The 19,561-nt window shown below is 44.2% G+C and overlaps 1 protein-coding gene across 4 annotated transcripts in view; it reads right to left on the bottom strand.

Moving 5' to 3' along the window:
- Positions 1-3,877: 3,877 nt before the first annotated feature.
- The window catches only part of IKZF3 (IKAROS family zinc finger 3), a 51,814-nt gene continuing 36,130 nt past the window's right edge, over positions 3,878-19,561 (bottom strand). For all 4 annotated transcript variants that reach the window (XM_030023167.2, XM_030023166.1, XM_030023168.1 and 1 more), the window contains 3 exons: positions 18,723-18,839; positions 12,249-12,365; positions 3,878-6,995 (listed from right to left, as the gene is read on the bottom strand). In XM_030023167.2, coding sequence (XP_029879027.1) covers positions 6,292-6,995; positions 12,249-12,365; positions 18,723-18,839 — 938 coding nt within the window. In that variant the 3' untranslated portion in view covers positions 3,878-6,291. The remainder of the gene's footprint in view (positions 6,996-12,248; positions 12,366-18,722; positions 18,840-19,561) is intronic.

Below are 19,561 nucleotides of genomic sequence, written 5' to 3'. Positions count from 1 at the left end.
AGGGACGGGGACGGGGGGGGCTGCCCCCAGCCCCAGGGAGCAAAAAGAAGGGGGGGGGGGGCTGGCTGCAGCTCAGCCCCCCCAGCACAGAGCCACAGCCATGGGAAATGGGGCTGAGGGAGGACAGGACCCCCCCAGACCCACGGTGTCCCCCAGTCCCCAGGGAAGCAGCAACAGGGCCGCTGTGGGGGGAAGCGGGGGGGGGGGAGAGGGAGCAGGATTGACCCCAACACTCACTGCAGAGCGGGGGTGGGCAGCGGGTGTCCGGGGACAGCGGCGCTGCGATGGCCTCAGCCCCGCTCACAGCCCATCTCACCAACGCCCGCGGTGGGAAGAGGGGGTCCCGGGCAAAGCGAGGGGGAAACGGGGAGCTGCTGTGGCCAGAGCTGGGCGGGGGGGGGGGCTTCTCCATCGGTGGGGGGCACCTGGGCTGTGCTTATGGCTGAGGAGCATCATCTCCAGCCTGGGAGGATCCTCCCTGGTCGTAGAGCACCGTTGCAGAGCCCAGGACCATCATCCCCATCCCACCCTTCGCCGCAGCCCCGCCGGGTGCCGGGGCGGAGGTTTTGCCGGAGGGGCCGAAGCCGCTCGGGTCGGAAGCAGGTTCTTCTAAAAACAATTGTCTGCCGGGACTTTCCTTTCCCCGTCGAGCCTGCGTGTGACAATTGTCAGCCGCTCCCCGCGCTCTCGCTCCCCCGAGGATTTCGCTGGCTGCCCAGGTGCGCCGGCTTGCTGCGATGCAAATGTGGTGCCAGATATAACCCCGCCGGAGGGAATGGCTCGGTGGTGCAGGAGCGTGCGGCTCCCCGGGGGCTTCACTTCCCTCCCGGCGAAGCGAAGGGGGGGTATCGGGCGTGACGTGAACCTGCTGCCCCCGTCACGGTGCCCCGGTGACAGCCACGGCCCCGTCCCTGGTTTTTTGCCTGCACCCGCGTGTCCCCCGGCAAACCCGGGGTTGCAAACCGCCCCCCTTGGCTGTGCCGGCGTTGGGCACGCGGCTCCGCGTGGGGGGCACTTGCGAGGCCCCCATCCCGCCGTCGCTCAGCTCCCCCCAAGGGAAGCGCAGAGGCGGCCCCACGCCCCGCTCACCCCTTGTCCCCCGGTTTTTGGGGGCAGCGGGAACCCCGCACCCTCCCAGGGGCAGCGGGAGCCCGGCAGAGCCACCCAGCCCACGCGGAGGGCTGCGAAACGCCGGCGGGTCCTCGGCGGGATGGCACGGAGGAGCGTGACTCAGTGAAAGGCTGGAGAATTGGGACAAGGAGGAGGTGGCGGCGGTGACTCAGTCGTCCCTCACCCACTCTCCCCTCCCGGCACTGCTGGCCTTTGGGTGCTGGACCGCTCCCCAAGAGGGAGCAAGGAGCCGGCTGGGATGCTCCAAGGATGCAGTTCAGCACCGGGTAGAGTTTTGTAGGATTTTTCGTGCGTTACAAAGCGTGTTTCAACACGACGGGGCAAACGAGTTCCTCTCTGCTCTATCATAATTACAGCATATCAGCAGATAAGGATCTCTCTGTCATAATACCAACCGAACATTTTTATAAGCCTGGTGCTTTAAAGGGGTTTTGGTTCCAGGCAGAAGAGGGGTGAGGGGGTTTTTAGCATCAAAACAGCTCTTATTCAGGGGAAAGCCAGGCTGGGGATAGGCTCCGGGATTTGCTGCCCCCCAGCCCCGAGCCCCCTCGGCTGGCCCGGGGCTGCGAGCACCGGCAGTGTTTCACCCAGTCCTTCAGAGTTACCTGGCAGCGTCACAGCGAGGGGAAAATAACTCTTGGTGCTTGTGTTTCACCCGGGCTAGGAAGGAAGTGAAGGTAAAACTAAAAAAAAAAAAAAAAAAAAAAAAGGATCCTCTGGCTTTTCTGTGTTTCAAGCGTGTCCAGATTCTTGTGGTAAAAGGTGTGAGGAGAGTATGAAATAAGCGTGAACAACATCAACCTGCTAAAACAGGTGCTAAAAAAGGGCTGTGGGAGGGTTGGCGTGAGCCTCCACTCTCCCCGCCTGCTGGGATGTTTCCATCTGACTGATGTGCTCCGGCACGGTGGGCGCAGCCCCCAGTCACCCCACGGAAACCCTGAGCCCACCCTGCGTCCGTCGGAGCAACCGCGCTTCAAGCACGTCCCGGAGCGGGTCCGGACACATGGGGCTGAGCGTTGCCTTCACCCCACGCTTCCGCGGGGGGAGCAGACCTGTCCCCGTGCGGAACAGGGGGGACACCGGGCGATCGCTACGGGCCTTGCCGGGAGAAGCGGCAAAAGCGCGGCTACGTGGGGAGGAATTTGAGGGGCTCCTGCCCCTTCCACTGTCCCCTTCCCAAATGCTTCTCTCCCTGGTGCTGCCTGCAAGGGGGATGCCCTGTCGCTCACACGCGCCCGGCATCACCTGCAGATGTCTGGGATCCCGGGCGCAAACCCGGCCGCAAGCATTCGCCAGCGCCGCGGCTCAGCACCCGGCCAAGGCCACCGCCGACGCGCGCGTCAGGACTCCTCGCTCCTCCGCACTTCTACCGGAGCCCGGTTTCGCTATGACTGTGCTTGGTAACACCGGGGTGAGGAGGACGGCGCTTTGTGACACATCACGTCGCAGGGAACGGGTCCCGAGGCTGGGAGCGGCTGCCTGCCTGCCCGCACGCTCGGGCAGGAGCCCTGGGGATCCCGTGGGAATCGCTTCTGCTTTACCGGGCCAAATTTGGGCCGTTCCCCTCCCTCGAACGCTTGTCCTGAGCTCGCTGGGGAGACAAGGAAAGCCAGCGACAGCCCTGGCTCAGAGAAGGGCATGTTTCCTTGGACCATATCGTTCATCAATTAACCAAAACTAAAGACCAATACCATTTTTCAGCAGTTCGAGGAGCAGACTACATTATCTTTAAACCTCAGAGTGTATCAGTGCTCCACTGAGTAACTAGTTGGTGTTCTGCTAACCACAGCCATCGCCATCAGCTCGGCAGCCCCGAGTGGAAGCACCATGGCTCCAGGCTGGTCACAGGTTTCATCACCTCTTTGTGATTTACAGATCCCAGAGGCGACGGACGTGAGCGGCTCCAGCCCCGGCACTCCGGGCCCGCTCCCCTGAGCTCGCTCCTGCTCGCCAGCCAGCATTTGCCATTCACTTTCCAGCTCCGAGCGGTGTGATCGCCTCCGCTTTCATGGCTGAAGGAATGAGCTTTTGGCCGTGGGAGAGCAATGAAGCATAGCGCAGGCACCCGGGGTCTCTTCAACTATTACATACATGAGAGTTTATTGAAATGTAAAAATTCAATAAACTTTTAAGAACAAGAGGCTTGTTTCTTAATGCTAAAAGCCAGTTTCCTGAGCCTCCTCTGTGCTGCCCGCTGTTTAGGTATAATTCAGCAGTAAATAAAGAAACCAAGCAAGACAGGCGAAACAGCTGGCTGGAGCACGTTCAAAGAGAACAGTCCAAACAGAAATTTGTTTTGTACCAAAATAACCAAACCAGGAGCAGAATACATCAGGCTCACAACAAATACCAGCAGTTTTTCCCCCTCCTTTTTCCCAGATGAGGTGTTTTGCAAAGCTCCTCTGAGCTCAGAGACCTGCCCGAGACCGAGCGCAGCCCTTCGATGTACGAGCACGACCCCACGGGCTTCCTGCCTCCCACGCCAGCGCGGCCGGGGCTTGGCCCACGAGGGAGGGCGCTCGGGGCAGCGCTGCGGGACGGGGTCTGCCGCGCCGGCGGGGTCCCCGGACACGAAGGGAGGCACACAGACGGGACTGATCCCGGCATCGCGCAGGGCTAGCGCGTCCAGCTCTGCAGCCCTGCTCCCAGGACACAGCGAAGGCAGGCTCTGGCCCCGGTTCAGGCAGGCGCAGGCACATGCTTGGCGATCATCACACAGCACATAAACGGTACTCATAAAAATATATATATATATATATATTTTAATAAATGACTGGGTTGAAATTCCACAACACGTGTTTGCTCAACAGCAGGGCTGTAACGAGGTTACCGCTCGTTAACTCCAGACAGCCCAGGGAACTTCTTTCGGTTCAGCCTATCTTGAAATCATGACTCTGCCCGAGCAGTGGTGGGAAACCGGTGCCATCTAGGCCAGACGCTGCGAAAACCTCCCTCCTTCCTCTCAAAAACCTGGCAGCATTGCTCATGCCGAGCTGCTCAGAGGCGCAGTGGTTGATTGCTCACCTTATCTGGGAAGCAAGGGTAGGTGGCTGAAGCCCTGCCTGGCGGTAAGTGAAGAGTGGGAGAGTAATCTGAAGAGTGTTTTCAAGGATTTGGTAGTGGCGTGAGAAAGAAACTGGCGGTGCTGCGTGACACACATTCGGCAATCTGAGGAGCTTCCTGTGCAAACGACAAGTTACGTTTTACTACGCGTAACCTTATTCATTTCTGTTGAACCGTGAGGAGCATTTTCATCAGCCACGATGTGCGTGTAATTCAGTCGCTTCTCCCATGAAAATGCAGCAGGAGAGATGGAGTTATCCATTTACACTCACTGAAGTGGGAATTGGCTGAAGCCTTTCCCAGTCCAGGCTGCTGCCCAGAAGGCAGTCCTCAGACGATTGGGTTAAGACCTTGGTGGAACTGCAGCCTCGCTCACAGAAGGATCATTTGTCACGCCGTGACAACGGGTATTCATCGGGGAAGAACCAGCATCCACCCGCTCACTGTATGTGCCTCATGATGGGAAACTAGTTATTGGAAAAGATCCTAAACCTATTTTATAACTACGCGCATAACATCACACAAGGTAGCAAAAGAGTTCTCCTTACCCCCAACGATAAGCAGGATCTAGGATCTAGCACTTCTACAGCACTTCAGATACTCGAGCCCTCTGCAGTCTAGTTTATCCTTCTTCAGACATACCCTTGCTGGGAAAAATGAATGTAATTTTCTTTTTTGTACCTTAAAATTCAGGGAGGGAGAAAATACTTGAGCCAAAAGAGTGAACCCAGGTCGGAGGGAGGAATGAAATTCAGTATTTCTTGACCCTTGGCACTCCACCTAGGTCTCTGTGCCACAGACTTCCCTCATGGAAACAGATGGATCACCACAGGTATTGGCAGGGCAGTGTTGAAAAAGTACAAAAGCAATGTAGATACCAAACCACGCAATGGATGCAAAAACTCCATCAGAACACACCTAACTCTACATTATACAAAAATACTTTGCAAAGAATAAACATCCACTCAGCAAAACTGTTATCAAATTCATCTCTTTAGCACAGTGACTAACAATACAGCTGCAGAGCAATGATTAGATTAAAAGAACTATTTTAAAAACCAGCTTCAAAGTAATGGTAAATACTCATTTTGCAAAACAGCACATTTCACTCCGAGGGATATCCCCACATAAAACCAGACAGCGTGATTGAGCTGTCAGCTCCCACACATTCATGTATGCAGATCCTCACGGTGTCTGCTGCCAGGACAGGGTGACTCCTGCTCCGAGCCGTGGACCGGATGGCACAGCCGCAAGTTCTGCTGCTGGAGCTGAGCAGGAGCAAGGCGGGGGCACAATGCACAGCGTGGTTTTGTCCTCGTTCTTGGCACCCATCAGAAAGGAGGACTTTCCATCAATGAAAATCAGGATTTCCCCCAGACTGCATGGATGAGCCAACCAATGATCTCACTGGGTATCCCAAAAATGCATACTGTTAAAAAAAAAAACAACAACCCCCAAATAGGTCTCATTTCTTATTTTGCTATTACTGAGTAAGATGCATGTGGGAGTGACTTTAAAGAAAGTGAACAGAGGGGTAAGAAAAATGAAAGTGTGGTGGGGCCACATGCTCTTTAAGACTTAGGGGAAAACCTTTAAGAGGAATTAACAATCCCTCCCAGGCACGTGTTTTCCTTGTTTCGGTGATTAGCCATTTGAAGACCATCAGGATTGTAACAGCTAGAAAAAGCCTCTCCTATGTACTTCTGACTATACAGCTGACCAAGCAAGGAAACTGGCAGCAGGGCATAAAAACTTTTTGCGCTGAGTTAAAGCATACATTATAAAAACAAATGCACATTAAAAAATAAAACCACCTGAAATGGCTCTTAATTTTCACAAAAATAAAGTTCATATAAAAAATCGCTCTCTGCTCCTGGTATTTTATACAGTACCACTCACCACAGCAGCTAGGCATAGATGCTACAGAACACTGAATTATTTGTAAAGAAAAATTTAAAAAGGCGTCACCTCCCTGTGACACTCATTTAAAAACTGGCATAGAAAAATACTCAAGAAATTTCTTTACACTAACTAAAAAACAAACAAGCCTCCCCTCCGATCTAAAACAAAGCTTTTGACCTTGGAAAACCAGTCCTTTTATTTGAGTACTACTCTGTGCTCTCCTCGTGCTATGTGTGAGGAAAATTCGTATCGGTCATGGCTTCTGTACCCACAGACGTTGCACTCGAAGGGATCGCGGAACCCGTGGCAGCCCATGTGGATGGTGAACATCACATAATCCAAAAAGAGGACACGGCAATGGTCACACCGGTAGACCCCGATGGCTTCCCCTTCCTTGTTGATGACCTTAAAGGCATCGCGTGGGCATATGGCAGGCGGCTTGATTATGTCATATGGCCTCGGGAAATCCTTCAAGGACTGGAGGCCATTGCGGGCCTGAGCGGGGATCATCTGGCTTTGATGGAAGGTGGGATTCTGCCGCTCCTCGTGGTTGCTGTCAGTGTCTGTGGAGTCTTGGCCGCTGTTGTTTGGGGAAAGGCCTCTGTCGGAAGACAAGCTTTTGTCCCTTAGGTGGGCATGGCTCTTCTCTGCATCCTGCGAGTTGCCGTTTGGCACGTCGGTGCGGGTCAGTGGTATGGGGTACAGACTGCTTATGACGGGGACCATTTCGGAGGTGGGAGCTGGTGGCGTCTGCACAAGAGGGCGCAAGGCTTCAGCCCCCAGGTAGGTGATGGCATTGTTTATGGCCTGGTCCATCATGCGCCCTTGCATTATGTCGCTTTCCTTTTCGTACATGAAACTTGAATTATAATTAACATCAAAACTATGTCGTTTCTCACCTGCAAGAGAGGAGAGGTATTAAATTACCTGGGCGAGTAAAGAAGTATTAAACTCTGTGATGCCTTTTCTAAATGGCAGTAGTCTCTGGAAAGTACAGAGGCATGAAATGCTTTCTGCTGAAAGCGGCCGTTCACATACACAAGTAGCTTTTGGGTGGGGGGGGTTGTTATTTTTTTAAAGCTCAGGCTTGGAAGCAAAAAAAAAAAAAAAAAAAAAAATCTAACGGAGGAGGTGGTAAGGATACATACTGGACAAATCAGGACAATACTGGACAAAATTAATTTTTTTAAATTATTCTGGGATTTAAGGGGAAGAATATTATCAAAGCTTCTATTGATTAACTTCTTACATCTTTTTTCTAGAAAAAGGTAAGTAATCATTAATGAAAATACTTGTAAAAGAGCTAATGGATAATGAACCAAAATACTCCATTTTCGGTACTAAGACTGCAACCTTTCATTCTTGACTTGTCCCCCAATAAGCATACCCCTCTAATAGAAAAAGTGAAGCCAAGCGCTGGCTGAGATTTGATGCACTTTTCATTACTTTTACCCTTCTGATAGAGTCGTCTTTTATACGTCCTCGGACACTGAAGTCAATTTTCCCCACTGTCCTCTGACAACTGCAGCTTCCTCTGCACCATGCCTGGTTTCTTTGAACTCTACACAGGTTTTCAGATAATCTTAACACTGGCAGCTACGTATATATGTATAGAACACCACATTTAGGGTCACTTGATATGGGGCTAGTGAAAGAGGAATGAAACGTATTCCTCTCTGGCTGTGCTAGGGCTTTGAAAGCTCTAAATTAGACAGAACAGGAGGGGGGCTAAGAGAGTGCGTACCTGAAATTCTGCTTATGCCTCTTCTAGCAAGGACTAAGGCAAGGGAGGGTGGGCTGGGCAGCACACTGCAACTAGTTTTCTCTATGCCAGGTGCAGGGAGGAAATAAAACTGCACCCCAAAAGGACTAAAGTCACTTTTTTGGTGAATGTCTAGAAATAAGTAACTGAATTCTGTGGTTACATACAACAAAATCGTTCATAGTTTTAAAAAAAATGGACCAGACCAAATGTTTCATGTGCAAGTGACTTGCAAACATCAGATCCACTAATCTTTTAGTTACGGTAACTTGAATAGTGCAGATGTTTATCAGTCACCTGTCAACACCATGACTCAATGTATATGAAACTCATTAGGTTTCACTGCAGAGGCAGAAAACCAGGAGCTCACGTTTCTCTTATAAAACACTCAAAAGGTTAGTGAACCACAAGAGTGTAACTGCTTCCAACCCTCAACAAAACTTACTATCCAGCTTTACACAGAAGGAAACAAAACGATATAGCACATTTGTATGACTCATAAAACCAGCTCCAGGCAAGTGAAAGATGTGAACACATTTGAAATTAAAAAAAAAAAAAAAAAAAAAAAAAAAGGCAACAAAAGCAAAAGTAGACAGGACTCCCTATAACTTTTGGGTTAGGATTCACTGTCATAAGGTAAGACACAAAAACCCAACGTATGATCACTGAGGCTCTCACAGTATTTTGTCATTCCAGTATCCTGATGGCTTTTTAAAGTCCCCACAATAGCCCATTCTGTCTCCCTTAAATTACGAGTTATATCATACGCAAATAGCCAAATGCTCTTCTGACATACATCAACGTGTCATGTTGCTGTACACTTTTAAAAGGCCACGGCACATCAGATGCGGACTCCTTATACAAGAGGGCAAGAAATCAGGCTGTAAACCAGACCATGACACTTCTAAGATTTCTTTGGGAGGAAAAGGCATTACATAAAGAATGGTGTCTTTCTCTCTCCCCCCACTGTCTCAGTAGACACCCCAAGGCAAGCACATGTCTGATTTCGATACCTCAGTGAGATGCCTGTATTTAGGTAGGCTGAATCTGCGTGAAAGTGCCAGAGAAAGTGCTAATCATATATCCAGAAGCTATGGCACCATATTGCGATCAAGCAGATGGGGGGGGCCACTCTTGATTATTTATTTTGTCTCCCCTCAGTCAAATACAGCAAACTTCTCCATGGAAAGAGACAAAATGCCAGATCAGTGCTTCACTCAAAACCAGCAGCAATCAGTCAGGAGAAAGTTGGTATCAATGATTTAGAAAGCAGGAAAGGAGTATATGGAGACTGGGGGATGAGTAAGAGGGACTGTGCCAAAAGCAGTTGGTGTTTTATCTTCACAGCCAGCAGGACAATATAATAGATTATTCTGAGTTAAGCTGCTATCTGCACCAGGCGAAGTGCCACAAAGTTACTGAAAAACACTATGTTAAAAATTAAATTTACAGGTTCTCTAGTGTTCATCTGCAAGGCAGCCACTGGTTAGCAGAACATCTTTCCTCTTTTTTTTTTTTTTGTCTCAGTGCAATGCAAAAGCCTTCCCCTTCAAAATTCACACATGAGCCATAGCGTATGACACATACTCATGTGCTGCTCAGTGATGCTTCACTTACTCTAAAATGTACATAGATTTTTGCAACCTGATGAGGTGTGGACACTGGAAACAGGGAGTGAACCTGCTTTCTGCGGCTGTGCTAACCAAAGCAGGCAATTTCTCATTAGACTTTGCACACTGGGGGATAATGGTATTTGTTACTGTATCAGAACTGCCCTAGCACTTTTACCACTATGAGAAAGACATTTTTTACTTCTGATCTCAGGGAGAACTTGTTTTTAAAAAGGAAGAAATAGAAGTCTGTGGGCCAAGATGTTCAGCTGGTGTAAACTGGCAGAAATGCATCAACTGCACTGGTTACTTCGACTTGTGTCAACTGAAGGTACAGACCAACGATTGTTTTATACAGCAGTGAAGTACCACCAGCACAGGTATCTATTCCGCTGGGCTGTTTTTATTTTTTTTTTTTTTTTTTTTTTTTTATAAATATCTGTTCATTAATCAAACCAGGAAATACAAAAAGCCAAGGTTTGTAGATTTGGTCCATATACATGCAAAATAGAAATCCACAGCAAAATAGGAAACACAAAACCATAAACTTCCATTCAAATCCTTGCCCCTCATAACTAAAGGAAAAGTTGAAGATAAAATCTTTGCAAGAGAAGCCTTTGAAGGGGGGCCTAGTGCAGAGGTTAAGAGTCAAGTATACGGTCCGCTGATCTGTGTCCTTATTTGAGACTCATACTTGTGCACACGAGGTAGCTACTGAAGACGAAAATGTGAAAAAATAAAGTGGGCAAGACTCCTGGTGCTTGTATGAATCTCTGTAGAGCCCTCAAATAATAATAAAGGGGTTTTTTTTTTCTGATCAATGGACTTCATTCACAGAAATGAGCCAAACAAAGATGCCTTGTTAGTATACATCTCTATCCCTTCTTCCTGACAAAATGAAAAATCAGCACCCATTCTGAGAACACTGTTTCCCAAGAAATCACAAAGCTGTCCTGGTAGATTTGCACTCCTACACGTACAGTTCAGAAAGTCACAAAAGTCAAATCAAGGTCGCACACACTGGTCTTGCAAACATACTTCCCAGGGATAAAAGGGACCGAGTGAGTAATTTTTTCACACATTACTTAACAAGAACATGCCAATCACATAGGTTCTAGAAAAACAGTAAGTTTCAGAAATCGGTTATTTTGTTCCTTTAGATGAACTGCCCTGCGTCCTCCAACTTCTCCACAAAACCCCTTGCATGACACAGTATCAGTTCATGCCATCTGCAGACCACATTACTGAGCACAATCACAAATCAAAAAAGGATCTATTCCATATGGTAACTAGTATGCTGGGAAAACAAATTGGAAAACCACTAGCACTTAACTTTAAGCGTATGCTGAGTGGTTGCGTCCTGCTGCAGATGTGTTTAATAAAATACATAAAGATTGAATTGGTAGCAATTGTAAAACAAGATAGGGTGAACCTGATTTCAGTGCTAAAAAAAGGAAGCTGAAGATTTTCAAAAACATTTGCATTAGTATTACTGTTTGAATCACAGCACGACATGTAAGGTCTAAATCACACAGTCAACAGTTTCAATATTAAATACCCAAAGGCACTCAGATGGAGTTTGCTGGTGTGACTTCACTTCTGTGTAAAAAGGTGACCTTTTTAAAGCCATACTAAGATGTCTAAATAAAAGTAACCGGTTTTCATAGATGAAAAGTCCAGTGCTACCCACCAAATTCAGTAAGAGCTACATTACCTTCGAAAAATAAGTTGCTTTTAGGTATATATGTATGGATTTAGCAGCATACCTTTTCCTAGGTTTGGACCTTAGCCCCAGACGTTCAAGACAGGTCCTCAGAACATCCCTCTGCCAGGTGGGTCTGTCTGACAGCAGCTGATCCCTGCCTACGCACTCAGCCCCACGCTTCTCCCCTCCCCAGCCATGTGTGTGAACACCAGCCACCACACAGGCCCCTATTCTGAAGGTAAAGTTTATATTAAGAAAAATAAGCACTCAGTACCTTATAGAGCCATACAGAATATAACAAATAAGGCATTGCTAGTACTAATAAAACTGCTGCCTAAGACAAGTCTTTACTCAGGACACAAGAGTTGCATTTTATTTTCTTAAAAGGCAAGTTAATGAAATAAGACTAGCCAAGAGGATCAGGCATCCACTGAAACACAGAACCGGCCAAACTAGTATTTAAGATCCCCAGCATGCCAAACCCTGATCATATAAAATTAAATGCAAAGAAAATGCTACGAAAACATCTTGTTGCTTAAATTACCACAAGAAAGGATTTGATAGTTTTTAATCATATTCAAATTCAGCAGGATTACTAACAGAAATCCAATACTTTTCTGTCTTTAGGCCTTATTCCACACATGCATCCTGGAAGTATCTTCATCTCCTGCTCACTAGAAAGAGCACTCGGCTCTTAATGGTATTAAACCTTCCTGTTCTTTTCCTGTAAAGAACCTAGCAGAAAACATTTCAAATGCACAGGTACAGAAAACAACACATGGAAGCTCATAAGAGATATTTATAAATTGCCTACACAAATAGTCACAAAGCACAGTAGTAGCTTCTATCCAGTTTAAGTATCTAACAGAATATATTCTTTTTATTTTAATCAAAACCCTACAACAAATCACTAAAAACACAGCAGAATAATCAAAATTACTTTATTTACATTCTCTTGTATTAGATTAGATTATAAACTTGAGAAGGATATTTAAAAAAAGCAGAGGCATTGTACTATAGGTTACCAACTTGCACATATTTAAGTGTTGCACATGAAAAGGTTTTTTGTTCTTACCAATAAATTTCTGAGGCATTGAGCTTTTTCGCTTTGCCACGTTGCTTGCTAGCCTGTCCAGCACAAGGGCTCTTTCACTCCCCATCTCTGCCTTGATGTGCCTTGCCTCCACGCTTGCTAGTTTGGAAAATGTGAAAAGAAAAAAAAAAACAACAAAAAAACAACACGTAGGTGAAAAGGAAAAAAAGAAAAAAAAAAGGAAGAGATGAATGGTTTAGTCTCCGGAGTTTGCCACACTAACTGGGAGGAAACAGTTTGGAGATCTGATGTAAACTTGTTTTGCTTTTTCTGTCGTTCTTGCTCTTTGCGTCTTGGGCACCAGTTGCGGTCAGTGGAAGCAAGCACAGAAACAGACACTAATCTTGCAGTCCTGAGCTCATGCAAGGAAAGCATAAACCATACAAACCCAGTATCTTCATTAGCAAGAGGAAGTATAAAATAAACTGGCTGGAAGGCTTGGTTGCAAAATGTAGATGGAGATATAACCTCTGTTAGCCTTTCTTTTTTATTCTGAGTAAGACTGTGTGACACCTGCAGACTGACACAGTGCTTCAAAACTTCAGTATAAGACATTCAGTCCTCTTGCTACACTTTTTAGATATCAGTCATAAGTAGATGTCTTCTTAACTAAGAAACTTGTGTGAAATATATCAATGTTCCATTACAATCAAAATAATATAACCTTTCAATATTCACTTCTAACTCATTTTTTTTCCAGGTGTCATTATCACTTAATTTTTTTTCCTAAATGCTACAGCTAAAACTAATTAAGAATGTTTTCTCTCTGGCACCCTTGTAAGCATTAGCGCTAGGTGTTTTAAAGCTCATTACAACCTCCAGAATTTCTAATTTTAGGAAAAGTACACGTGCCCTACAATCACTCTCTTGAGAGTGGGCCACCGACTGTTTTAAGGATCTTACCATTTTCCAGAGTTCTCCTTTAGCCGTGCTAACCAGTGCCCATCATTTCACGGAAATTACTGCTTGCTCTCACCTCATGGAGGCTGCACAGGCTTTTGAGCTGGATCAGCCAAGCTGCAGGACTGCCACCTCATATCACTACTGCCAGACTAATACTGAATATAACTGCTGCAGCTTCCCCCCAAAAAGCTTGCTCTCGCCTGAAGAACAAGTATCAGTAGTGGTAGTTTTATATTAAAATGTGGCACTAAAAGTTTCAGCATTAGAGACCACTGTGGTAAAAACTAGACACATTTTAAGAGACTGCCCGTGCCTTTAAGAGTTGGTATCTAAGTAGAGGAAAACAAAGACAAGGAAGGGTAATTTACTTTCCCAAGCTAATACAAAAGGTCAGATCTTACCGTGAAATAATCCTGGCTGCTGTGTTATTGTACTATTGCACTAGCATACCTACATATATGAAGCATAATCTACATAAGAGAGAAGTAATCCCAGGGGAAAATGATACAAGCACTTTGGTATCACTTCAGTCCTGCTAAATGCAGTTTCATTAAGTATTGGACTTAAATTGCAGTTTGCCAAGTACAGTAAGTGATAAAAATGCAGTATCATCCTTCCATAGCTTAGTGTGCAGTATTTCCCTATAAATTTCAAAGTCAGTCACTCCTTACTTGTTTATTATTGCTGTTATTGATATCATATGAGTTTCAGTCAGCACAAACCATGACTCACCAAACCTCAGCCAGAACTATTTGTTAATGTTTGTTCAGCATTTTGAAAATGTAAAGTGCTTCATAAGTACTCAATGCCACAAATACTAGCTATGAATATGACTCAGGATGGATGGGATAATAGGGCTCAGCTCAGCACTACCTTAGTCCTGTTTCATCAGGCTGCAACCCCATGATATACATGATAACCAGACCCGCAGAGGGCATGCAGACACAATGCCTTAAAGGTAATAACATACTGCTTTTCTAGTCTGATTTTTATTCCAAATTACTCTAGTATGTTTAGAGACTTACATAAATATATTCGTCAACTGCTAAAATGCATCTGCTTCCAGCATGAAATACCAAGACACTACGTAACAGTTTACATAAAGTGAGTCAAAATATCAGATTAACTTGAAACTATAAGGGAAAGTTAGGTAGGCAGAACATAATCATCCGTTTGGATTTTGGCCAGAAGCTCTAGTTCATTCTTGAGACTAATGTTATGGGATTTTTTAATTTCAGAAGTTCTGTTTAACTCTCATGCTCCAAAAACTGGAATATGCTTTCTGAGCTCTTCAGATAACTGCCGTTCAAGGTTTGAACTATCCCCAACCCAGAAAGCCTGTAATCTTAACAGGATCATTGCACAAGTCATTAATAATAGTAATTTATATTTTAAAAACCCCAATAACCCACAACTACCCTGAACAAGATAATAATACAAACAATGCTGTATATAAAAAAATTTACATTATAAAATAAAAAAAGGAAAGAAAACACAATTCATCCATGTTGTAAAAGCAGCTCCCTGGTCCCTACCATTTCTTAATTTTTCTTATTTTGTTCTTCTAGTTCCTTTTTTTTCTCAATCTTTAACTGCATGAGTTGTACTCATGTTCTATTAAAGCTTTAATTTTACATTTTCAGAATCTTTTTCTCTATCTTCTGACAGAACTCAAAAGAGTGAAGTTTCTGTAAGTCCTCTTAGCCAGCCCTAGAAACACACTGGAAGTTACACGTAGCATATCAGTGACTACTTGTCTTGTCAATGTTATTTATGTGCCACCAAGGGAACTTTATTAAATTAGTGTCGAGAGGGCAGACAAGTGGCTTCCTGCAGAGGTAACAATAGTCTTTACTCAGACGAGATTGCTGAAGAGACAGTAACTATTGACCTACATAATACGTTCTGGGACATCTGTAAGTATCAATCTTCCAGCTTGATGTCTGTCTGCCATTTTATTTTAACGCTGAGGGTCTTTTCTTTCACATTTAAGATTTTCTACTCCTTGCTAATGGCCATTTTTCCCTAAAGAAAAAAAAAAACCTCTATTTATGGGCCACAAAAGGTCTTTGACAATATCTTCATCATACAGCCTTAGGGAAACAGTATCTGCTCCCATTGAGACACAGGTGGTTACACTGGTTCTCTCCCACAACACTGCTCTCTCTACCCAAAAGTAAACTTAAAATTATCTCACCCACCTCTTTCTTCTGGATCACTTATTAAACAAACCAAGAATAATATTCAGTATTTAGGAAACTTTTTTTTTTTAATCACTCAAAATTCTCTAAAGACTTCTCAAACAGAGAAATAATCACGCCCCGTCTCCCTCTTCAATTACCTTACCCACTTGATAATTCCACTGCACATCGTGACATTAGTTTAAAGAACTAATTATCTAACTGTAACATGTATCTAAAAATAAATTTCAGGCTGGACTGACAGAAATGGTCAAGTGCTTTGCTCAAAGTTACTCTGAGAAAAAACAAATAGTTATAAAGAAAATCTAGACTTCTAAAGCACTTAACCTATTTCAGCCTGTGATCTTTAAATGTCCTGCAAGCTAAATACTTGATGGTTCAAGTGCATGGCCAGAAAACAACAAAAACCAATTAAACAACCAATTAAATCACCCTCTTCCCTCTTGTTCAGATCTGATCAGTGCTCTCGCATGTGCCTCTGGCATTATGTGGAAAGTCAAGCTCCTAATCACGGTATTTTATACAGCAGTAGGATGGGGTTTAGCTCCAATGTCCTGACCACTTATAAACTTGGGTAACCATCTCCTACTTAGCTAACACTAGCAACTGATTATGGCCTTCCCTCATCACCACCTGAGATGTCTCTGTGGTGGTTCCGAGTACTGTTGCCTACCTCAGTGGTGTGTACATTTCAGTTGTGATCTTATGTTTATAAAACACTTCCAGAGGAAAATTTTTGTACAAATGTGATTATCCATTATGAATGACTACTTATGTTTTCTTGTAATTGCTGGCTGACAAGCCACCTCTCTAAAACAGTGCTGTCACCTAGCCATCATGTCACTCTGTAGATGTACAGAGAGTGCATACTCTTCTTCCAGCCCAAAGCACAAACACACAATCATTCAGCCTGTACTGAATTGTTTCCATAGTGTGGTTTCTGTCACACCATAAATGTGAATATAAATTTTAGAACATGCGGGCATCGTTAACAAAACCCTAAAGTACACAGCAGAGCTCAAATTAGAGGCATTGCTTCCTGTAGCATCTCTATGTGGTCACTAAATAATGGAGAGTGGAACAGAGAGGTGGGTTATTGTGCAATGAGAACAATGTGACCAGAGATTGTTATCAGGGACTGAGCAACGCTCTAACAATATTGTTACATAAAACCTTTCTTTCAGAAATATTCCCACACTGCTACACTTGGAACATGCAAACCTTGTACTAAAAAGCAATTAGAATGGTTACTACTGTCCTGATGCTTGTCAATACTTTAATTAATTATTGGATGGTGGCATGTAGACCATACTTGTGTGTAAAGATGGCTTCATATGAGAAGGTTGCAAGGACTTCGGAAGAGAGGACCAAAATTCAAAGTGATGCAGGTAAGTAGGAAAATGGTCAGAAATCAAAAAATGATGTTCACTAAACACAAGTGCAAAATACTACGCTTAGGGGAAAAAAACCAAATCAAATGCACTAAATGACCTCCTGAGGTCCTTTCCAGCTTTCCCCCCCTCTGATTCTGTCATCTAACATAGTGCTGATACCAGAGAATTGAATGGAAATGCCTCAGCAAGACTGGAGTTCCTGTTTTTCATAAAACTTACTACTCCACTAAAAACACTGCAATATTTTTTAAAGTGTGAAGGTCTTAAAGGCATAGGGTACAGCCACATCATGTCATACTGGAAATTTATATTTCCTCTGTGACCAATTTAAGGCATACTGTACTACTACAGTAAGTACTACATAGCAGATTCTGGATAAGTGAAATGTTGCTATTCTGAAATTAATATAAACCATGAGAAGCATTTAAAAGCAGAAATCTATAGTAGGTATCATGTTTTCCATTTTCACGTCGTGGACATCTCAGAGTGATTGCCATCATGGGAGTATGTACTGTAACATAAAACCACAGTTACAATATGTATGGGTTCTCATGAAAACCAAAACTTGCTGACGTTCTGATAACCATTTACTTTTACTAATGCTTTAAAAACATGTCATTTGCTGAAAAGAAGATAGTCCATGAAAAACTATAAAACTCTAACTTCATTAAATCATTGTTTCCTTATGGCAGTTTTTGTGTGTGCGTGTGTCATAAAGCCTGATACACCAACCTACTCGCTCTGCACAGGGTAAGGACTCTTGTACCCACACAGTTATCATCATGTATCAACAGGTCTTCACACTGGTTTTCAGGCCCAGCTTGTGATGATGCCTGCAGAATCTTTGCTTGATAATCATATCGCTAAATACATTATTATTATTATTATTATTATTATTATTATTAGGCCTTGGTTAACATTGTCAGCTCTCTCAGGATAATTTTACATTTTAGTTTTCTTCTCTGAAAACTGAGTTTAGCCTCTTCCTTGAAAAGAAAATTCAATTTGAAATTCACAATCAAAACTAGGAAGCTCTAGTCCTTAAAAAGTTATTGTTTGGTTGGTTTTTTAAGGCTGCATAGGAAAAGAATGGGAACCTGAATTCTGAAATTGTAGCCTCAGCTTTGCTACGGATTAGTTGTATAATCTTTTGGGAGGTCACAACCACTCCCTGCCTCTGAATGGGAAAAGTAATTTTTTCCTGACTTAATGGCGTATTGTGGGACTTAAATCACACAAGTTCATTTTAGGATTTGAAATATTCAGGTGAAGCAGGCTCAAAGATTATGGCAGTTATTTTTCACCGAAGTATTTTCAGAACTGCAGCACTGAGACTGCAAAAAGGAAAGTAAGAAAAACTGTGTTTTGATACATTTTACCTTCAGCCTTTGTCAAAGGCAGCTCTATACTTAAAGAAGTCCCTTACTTCTCACTATCTCCTAAGCTGATCTATCAGTGATCTTCAGAATACCACCCCATTTCCATGCCCTAGATCCATGCCACTGAAACATCTGCAAATTCTAACTGACTCTGACCAACAGTTCTTATTCTAAAGAAAAGGAAGCATCAAATGGACTAAGACATGTGAACAACTGTTGTCAACAACCATGGGCATCAACTCATCCAATAAAATAAGCCACATAATAGCATTAATGTAGGAATAATTTAACTTACTGTGAGTGTCACCTACAGAAACGCTGTGTACAAGGTATTTTAGATGTTTTATTCAAAGTAACTGTGAAATAAAAAAGTGATTAAAATAAAAGTATTCTTTAACTAGTTGCCTGAGGGATGCATTAAACCAGACCCTTTTATAAGAAGTTACAGCCCCTTAGGTTACTGAAAATAATTGTGGTAAAAACTGTTCTCAGGCTGTGAATTAACAGCTTACCAGATGCCCTTTTTTACACACTGTGATGTACCAAAAAACCAAAACCACTGTAACGTGATAAACTCACCAGCCTCGCACATGCCAGCATTCTGCAAATAAGTACGGCACCGCTCCTTGTGCTCCTCTAATGAGCTCCTTTGCTTGTAGCTCCTTCCGCAAAACTCACATTTGTATGGCTTCTCCACTAGAAAAATAAGAGCGCAGTATAAAATAACCACAAGAGACTACTAAAACACCATCTCCCTGACATTCAAGTATATAGTTATTAATAGCATATATTCAGCTCATGGAGAATGTTTTAAATTTCTGTTAAGTTTATGAGCACTGTAATTATCACAAAATTAGGGTTACATAAGGGTGAAACCCAACGGACACACAGAGTTCCTCTTCATCCCCTGAGCTCAGCACCAGAAAAGAAGAGGACTTACAATTAGACACTGTTCCCAGGAGCTCAGGTTCCTAGAGCCCTGCTCTAGCTGACAACTTTTCTTGGTGTAACTTCCCTAGGGAAGACCAACTGTACCACTGCTAAACCGGGACTGCAACTGTCCTAACTGCCTGACCTAGGTCCTGCCTATACAGAATCTATCAAGGATTTCATGAAACCAATGAAGTTAAACCAAACCAAAACTGTATGTGAGGTTAATTTCATTTCCAAAGGCATTTATTGTACAGCGAATTATGTTCCCAATTCATTTAAGCTAAAGCAAACCTGTTTGTAACTCAAGATATCCATGCAGCCTTTCCCCGTGCCTCATACACAAGGACTGGAAGCACTTCCTAAATTGTCTCATTACTGTTTTGTGAATAGACATCCTCTAACACACCCAGGCACAATATCATCCCTGTACAGCACAAATATAACTAGCCTCACATTGTACACTGTGCAAAAAGACCATACTCCCT

Source organism: Aquila chrysaetos, chromosome 8 (assembly GCF_900496995.4).
Source record: "Aquila chrysaetos chrysaetos chromosome 8, bAquChr1.4, whole genome shotgun sequence".
In the NCBI taxonomy this organism is placed as follows: domain Eukaryota; kingdom Metazoa; phylum Chordata; class Aves; order Accipitriformes; family Accipitridae; genus Aquila; species Aquila chrysaetos.
Note: the sequence above shows the minus strand (reverse complement) of the source record. Positions and strands in the feature narration are given on the sequence as shown.